General features: G+C 37.8%; 1 protein-coding gene across 1 annotated transcript; it reads right to left on the bottom strand.

Annotated features, from left to right (window-relative positions):
* Positions 1–1465: 1465 nt before the first annotated feature.
* LOC146960618 (uncharacterized) lies at positions 1466–6925 on the bottom strand. Its single transcript, XM_085772222.1, has 5 exons — positions 6803–6925; positions 5036–5077; positions 4713–4853; positions 3296–3747; positions 1466–2095 (listed from the first exon to the last, which is right to left on the bottom strand). The coding sequence occupies exons 3-4, from the start codon at positions 4808–4810 to the stop codon at positions 3399–3401; spliced, it is 447 nt and encodes a 148-aa protein (XP_085628348.1). The 5' UTR covers positions 4811–4853; positions 5036–5077; positions 6803–6925; the 3' UTR covers positions 1466–2095; positions 3296–3398.
* Positions 6926–7848: the final 923 nt, after the last annotated feature.

Below are 7848 nucleotides of genomic sequence, written 5' to 3'. Positions count from 1 at the left end.
AGGGGTTACAGTTAGGAAAGCGAAAGAGAGCAACTCAGACCTGTATCTGTCACTGCTGAGTTACAGGGCTTCGCCGCTGGAAACACGGCACGTCACCCGCTGGGTTCTTGATGGGGCGGAAACTGAGCACCAACCTGTCTCATAAGGGAGAACCAGAGAAATACAAAGAAGCAAACAGGCGCCTTGTACCACTAGCAGCTCATGGCATTGTGACACTTGAGCACTCGGACAGCTGGAGACCGTGATGGAGTAAGTGAGTCAAATATCCTAGACGGCAGGACAGAGCATGGTCAACTCAAAGGAGATTGTGGAAATAAAGGAGACATTTGAAAAACAAAAAGCAGTTACAGGGAGGAAGTCCAGCATGCACTGCACGGGAGGAGCCAACATCAGCAGCTGAAGCAGCGAGAGTACTGGGGGGTCTGTTCAACTCATAGGCTGAGGAGAGCTACGCATAACATGTTGCTGTATTACTTAGTAAACTGAGATGATGTGTGATGGAGTCTGATTTCACCGCGCATAAAAATAAATAAGACACATAAAAGCGCCTTGCTGAATTAATCTGTAACCGTGGTTCACGTGTCCTTTTCTTTAGACAACTGATAACTTAGGTCGAGACGGAAACAAATAATATGAAAACACTAACAAAACTAAACAGCAAGAGTGGAGAGTGACCACACTGTGCTGACACCACACGGGGAACGGTGTGTTCAGGTTTATGTGCAGCATCAGGTTTCCGCTACATGTAGCATTTTGCATGTGTCCGAGGTCACAAGTACCGGTAGAGAACAAAGAAAAGTGAGCCCTGTTCGCAACCATAATATGGACATGCAGTGCTGCAGGGAGCCCCGCTGTAACTCAGAGAAGCCACGGAGGACTCTGAAACTTCTCCCAGCCCTTAGTCCACATGAGGGGGAGGAGATAATGAGTGAAATTTGGATTTTGGGTGAACTATCCTTTTAATTTTAAAGGGCGGTGTGCCCAAATATTGTATCATCAATTCAAATTTAATCATCAAATTTAAAATTCAGTTGTCATTGCGGTATTGTAATCCCACCATTTTTGCCTACCACCATGTTTATCTGTGGTACAGTGTTGCATGTTATTGACTCTGTTCATAAATGTGTTCAATGTGATGACCAGACCCTATTCTTTTGTAAAAAAAATAATCACCATTAAAAGAAGTCAAATAAATGTCACTTGATGATTTACAGTACAAACAGCGTAATCATTAAATAATTACAAACAACAGTTGCAACTTTACAATAACCATCTAAGTTATGTTTATAAACGGTTTAAAAACTAAATATTAACCATTTACAAAGTGCCACTGATCTAGATGTTTTACACCCAATATTTAAACCCTATATAAACATTTAATAAATAGTTCATTAATAATTAATAAATATTAGTAATCATAATTTAATTGCTTGTTCTTATATAAATAAACTACCTATTTGCCAATTATAAATGAGGGCCTGTCTAGTCTGTTCCTGACCCTGACATTGATGTTGTTACCCCAGCAGACAAAAGCAAAGAATGTAACACTTGCAATGACAGACTGATAAAACATACGCAGCATTACATTACATACATCAAAAGACCTGAGTCTTCTTAAAAAGAAGAGCCTGCTTTGTGTCTTTTTGTACACATCATTTGTGTGTACGGACCAGTCCAGCCTGTCATCAAGGTGTACTCCAAGGTACTTGTATGACTGAACCCTCTCAATGTCCACCCCATCCACAGTCACAGGCCGTAAGGATCTCTTGGACCTGCCAAAGTCAATAATCATTTCTTTGGTCTTTGATGTATTAAGCAACAAGTTGTTCTTGTTGCACCAGTCTGTGAACGCCCCCACCAGGTCCCTGTATTAATCTTCCTGTCCCATCTTCACACATGCCACTATGGCCGTGTCGTCAGAGTACTTCTGAACGGAAGGAGTCTAGCTGAAACACCATCAGGGCCAGCCGACTCGCCAGGACGCAGTCTCCTCAGTTCTGCCGACACTTCCTCCAGGGAGAGTAGAGTATCACCGCCATATGGAGCAGGACCGCCAGGTGGAGCAGGACCGCCGGAAGCGGTTTAGATCCAGTACCTGCAAAAAGCACAGTTAACTGTAAACAAGTGCATATTTAACTTATAATAGATGAGCAATAAAGTATATGTTAATGCTAATAAATCAAACAAAAAAGATTAAGAAAGGCATGACAAAGACATCATGGTTGGGCTACATTCAATGTGTTTATAATGTTATTTTGAACAATTATAAGATACTCATGGAGATTTTATTAATGTCCTTAAGCATCAACAAACAGTTAACACGAGATAATGAGTGAAATTTGGATTTTGGGTGAACTATCCTTTTAATTTTAAAGGGCGGTGTGCCCAAATATTGTATCATCAATTCAAATTTAATCATCAAATTTAAAATTCAGTTGTCATTGTGGTGTTGTAATCCCACCATTTTTGCCTACCACCATGTTTATCCGTGGTACAGTGTTGCATGTTATTGACTCTGTTCATAAATGTGTTCAATATGATGACCAGACGCTATTCTTTTGTAAAAAAAAAATCACCATTAAAAGAAGTCAAATAAATGTCACTTGATGATTTACAGTACAAACAGCGTAATCATTAAATAATTACAAACAACAGTTGCAACTTTACAATAACCATCTAAGTTATGTTTATAAACGGTTTAAAAACCAAATATTAACCATTTACAAAGTGCCACTGATACACATTTTAATCTTTATAGATGTTTTACACCCAATATTTAAACCCTATACAAACATTTAATAAATAGTCCATTAATAATTAATAAACATTAGTCTTATAATGTTATATTAATCATAATTTAATTGCTTGTTCTTACATAAATAAACTGCATATTTGCCAATTATAAATGAGGGTTAAACATTAATAAATTATCTACTTACCATTTATATATAGTCTATATGCTGTTTATAAATGATGATTAAACAGTAGTAAACTGTCTATTTACCATTTATAAACTATGGTTATTGTAAGGTGTTACCTATGATTTTCATGTGACGTGTTAAAATGACTACATGTGTTAATCAGATTAGGGTGAGTGGCTCAGTGCCCGAGTGAGGACCCGATCAAGAAGCTTCTACACAGAGCCTATTACTCTGTGCGCTTGACCGCGGGGGTTCTCCCAGTCTAACCACTCGTTTTAATTAACCCACTTCTGTAACATCCTAACCTTCAATCCCAATGTAGTCTATTCCAATGAATGAATGAATGTCACAGTCACATAAAGTAAGCAACTAACCTGGTATTATCAGAGGAATCGGTGAAGAGGCACGGTCGTTGTTGATTCTCCTCCTTTCCTTCACCCGGTGACCCAGATGAACCCATTGTTAACACCGCTGTGGTTACTTGGGTTCATCTGGGTAGGGCCTGTAGAGCCAAGGTCTCATCTCACCATCCAAGTGCTCCGCTCCCCCTCTCAGGCCATCTGAGAGGTACGAAGGAGTTCCACACAACGTCTTCATCAGCACCGCCTCCTCCAGGATACGGGACTGGTTGAAGTCCGTCACCTTGATGAGACAGATGTCGTCGTGTGAGGACAGCAGGATGTTCTCTGGTTTCAAGTCAAAGTCAAAGTGGTGCTTTGGCAGCCAACACCTACATCTGGAGAGCCGAGGCCAGCTGAGACTCCCTCTGCCTCTTTCACTCATCAAGGAACTCAGAGTCAGGATCCTGCCACCTGGTGTCGGTTCCCTGCAATGGCACGTTGTTGTCAAAGTGACCGTAAGAGGAAAAGAGATAGAAATTACAACAGTTATGATGGCAAAATCAATAGTAAGTGTGATAGTGGGATTGAGGAGAACTTTAAAGAAAAAAAGATACAACTTCTACCCGTTTAAAACATCACGGTTAATTATCCGTTTGTTGTAAACCTGTTGTAAAATAAATTTCCTTAGGAAAGCCATTTGACTATCTTGTCCATACCGTGTCAGGTCTTTTCTTTTTTACCACACTGACAGTTTCATCACAACTGTTGTGAAAATAATAATACTGTAATAATAAAGATAAAGACAGACAGACAGACATAGCTTTTAATAAATATTCTACACCTTTAATCTCTACCTTAATCTTGCTCCCCCGATCGTTGTTGATTCTCCTCCTCTGTCCATCCGCTGCCACTAGGTGTCGATTTACCCGGTGATGTGACCAAGATGAACCCATTGTCCCTCTGCCTCTTTCACTCATCAGGTTCCTGCCACCTGGTGTCGGTTCCCTGCAATGGCACGTTGTTGTCAAAGTGACTGTAAGAGGAAAAGAGATAGAAATTACAACAGTTATGATGGTAATATCAATAGTAGGTGTGACAGTGGGATTGAGGAGAACTTTAAAGTAGACTATTCCTTTCTTCACATGCTGTGACACTTGACAAACATTTAAAATCGTATTTAAAGTAGTTTACATCTCTAGTTACATTATTTCAGAAAATAAACGTGTTAATCAGATGAGGGTGAATGGCTTGGAATGGAGTGAGGACCCAATCAAGAAGCTTCTACACAGAGCCTATTACTCTGTGCGCTTAACCGCGGGGGGTTCTCCCAGTCTAATCACTCGTTTTAATTCACCCACTGATGTTACACCCTAACCTTCAATCCCAATGTAGTCTATTCCAATGAATGAATGAATTAATGAATGTCAGTCACATAAAGTAAGCAACTAACCTGGCATTATCAGAGGAATCGGTGAAGAGGCACGATTGATGTTGATTACCCTCCTCTGTCCGTCCGCTGCCACTAGGTGTCGATTCACGCAGAGCCATGTCGTCATCATCATCATCATCATCATCATCTTCTTATTTCCTTCTTCCTACAAGCAAGACACAAGGAAGCTTTTAAATACTGAAATAAAAGCAATATACGTACATTTACCATATGCTGCTGCAGCTACATGTGCCTGTGTGTCTGTGTCTGTGTCTACCACCAGATATTGACTAGCACTTGTTCTTTTTTTGTGTGCAGATATGATGGAGACTCAATTAAAATACTTGCCGACAACTTGCCAAAAATGCAGCCAACACCTAGTACATCTGGAGGAAGATGGAAAAGAGATAGAAATTACAACCAAAAAGTTACTAATAACAGCAGTAACCTATTAGTTAAAGACAGATAAGCATCAAACATTAGACAGGGCAAAGGGGTAAAAAAAAATAATACCTAAGACACTTGTTAACCCTCTATTGCATGAAATATTACTATGGCATGGTAAAAAATGTTTTGCATGTTTTTATTACTTAAAATTGTCTAAATAACAGAAACATTAAAAAAAATCTTAAATTTTTTGTAAAGGGGGGGTCGTTGGTAAATTGTTTCCATATGGCAACAATATGCAATCGTGGAAAGTCCCATAAAATCAACATTTTTGACCAAAAACTAATTTTATTTAAAGCAAAACTCAACAAATCCATCTCATACTCAACCAAAACTAACAAACAAACATGTATACAATAAAAACATTATATAATTTCAACAGTTATCTAAAATGTCTGAGAATCTGGAACGTGGAACCCGTCTCAATGAAGTACATTGAATCACTCATTTTATTTCATTTCATTCAGTTATCTAGAGGATATAAGTGCAAGTCCATTTAGATAATATGTTACAAAATACCTTTAATCACAAAATATAAAAAAATATAATGTTTTTACCTTTAAAATATAATAAAAGGTTGTAAACATAGTCTCAGGGTAGGTTCATGCTATGTAAGTCAATGGGACTTCAAAGTAAAAGCCCCCTTTTCACACCTAACTGTAAAAACAAAACAAAAATATCATAGCTTTTTAGAAAAATTAAGATAAAGTAATTGTTGCCATATGGCAACACTATGCAATAGAGGGTTAAAGGTGAAAGCTACAAGTTAAAATTAATACTTTTATTCTGCACCCCTCTAGACATTCTGTGGATGCTTTACTTTTATTTATTTTTTTTCCTTTTGATGAAAAAGTTGTAGGTATAACCTTTAAACCCAACATAAAACATGAAACGGGAATAAATTAAGAGCCAACTATTGAATAATAATGCTCTAATAAAAAGATGTGACCCCATAGTTTTAAAAAATTCCTTGCTCCCTCTATCTAGTCCCGCGTCAGTGCCACTCCGGTCCGGTAGGCGGCACTGTCTACCTCCACCGGATGTACACAACGGGACCGGAAGTAAGCAACGTTGTTTACTTCCTGTTTTTAGCTTTAGCATAGCGTTCGCTTATTTAGATAAAATATAACTCGTGAATTAGTCATTTTCCATAGTCACTTTGTAAAACGCATATTCACTCCCCTTTGCACGTTCGCATGTGGTGATCTAAGGTTTTTTTATCATTTAAACAAAGATCGCTTATGTCCGTTAGCCGCTAGTTTAGCTTAGCCTTAGCTTAGCGCAATTTGCTCGTTAGCAGCTAGGTTAGCAGCTAGGTTAGCTTAGCCGGGGAGGGGGTGCGGGCGTTGGCCCAACAGTCCACGTGATTATCAGCTGCTCGGATACACACGACCAGAGATTTTGTCTTTTTATAACTTACTCTAACTCAGCCTAGTCAATAGCGAGTCAGGTCCATTACTGATTCAAAATCCATAACAAATCTCTCATACGGGAGAGCAATAAATACGTTTTGACTTGTCTTATATGTGATACAGGTATCGAACAGTATAACTGAGCCACGTACAAATCAACATACCCACTGCAGCAAATTGTACTAACTGTAACATAACTGCACATAACTGTACACAGAAATAACGTTGAAACGAATACAAAAGTGTACTTACCGGGTCCGTGTGTAACTGCCTGGATGTTGGAGTAGAAGATGCAGAGCGAGTGATGCGTCTCAGTTCAGCTGCTGTGAAGAAACACGCGCTGTCACGCGCACCGGCTGTTTTAAACGGTGCTGACGTCACGAATCTGGGACGGATCGTCAGAACAGCTGGCTATTGAAATTATCATTATTATTATTATTATTATTATTATTATTATTATTATTATTTTATGTATCATCCTTGTTGTACCTATCGCTGACTTATTTTTATTTATTTATTCTTCTTACTACTACAGTAGTGTTATTATTTTTGTTATTTTCAAGCTGTATTCTATATATTGCTGTATTATTGTGCTGTCCCTTTGTACCTTTTGATGTGCTGTTGCACAGGAACGTATACCTTGTTGGTTTTGTAAAATTTATTCAATAAAATAAAATAAAAAAACATTGGAAAAAAAAAGCAGTAAGCAGTAATCAGAGCAAAGGGGGGCTACTTTGAAGAAACTAGAAATGGTGGGGGCAGAGATAGAGGAGGAGGAGGAAGAAAAGAAGAAAGAGAAGACAAAGAAGAAAACACGTGTTTTTCAGTTATTTCACACTTTTTTTGTTAATTCCACATGTGTTCATTCATAGTTTTGGTGCCTTCAGTGAGAATAAAGGAAACACATTGAATGAGAAGGTGTGTCCAAACTTTTGGCCTGTACTGTATGTATATATATATATATATATATATATATATATATATATATATATCTTTTAATACAAATATATATATCTTTTAATACATATTCAATATATTCAATAATAATTATAATTCCCAGGCCATTCCAGAATTCGAGAAGAATGTATATGCAGCAACACCTAAAGATAGTATTACTATTCTATTCTATTCTATTCTATTCTATTCTAAAATTTAACTGAATTATTTCATGTTAATTCAAGTTGAACATGTGAATCACGACCTGAAGACAGTCAATAATTGGTGCGTAGGGAACATTTAAGGAATATTTTACATATAAATTGTGCCTAAAATACACACCTAACATTATTATTGGTGAA

The sequence above is a fragment of the Trachurus japonicus genome, unplaced genomic scaffold, assembly GCF_045865225.1.
Source record: "Trachurus japonicus isolate A0001 unplaced genomic scaffold, Traja_1.0 AP030170.1".
NCBI lineage: Eukaryota > Metazoa > Chordata > Actinopteri > Carangiformes > Carangidae > Trachurus > Trachurus japonicus.
The sequence above is the reverse complement of the archived record's forward strand: the minus strand, read 5'-3'. Positions and strand labels throughout refer to the sequence as shown.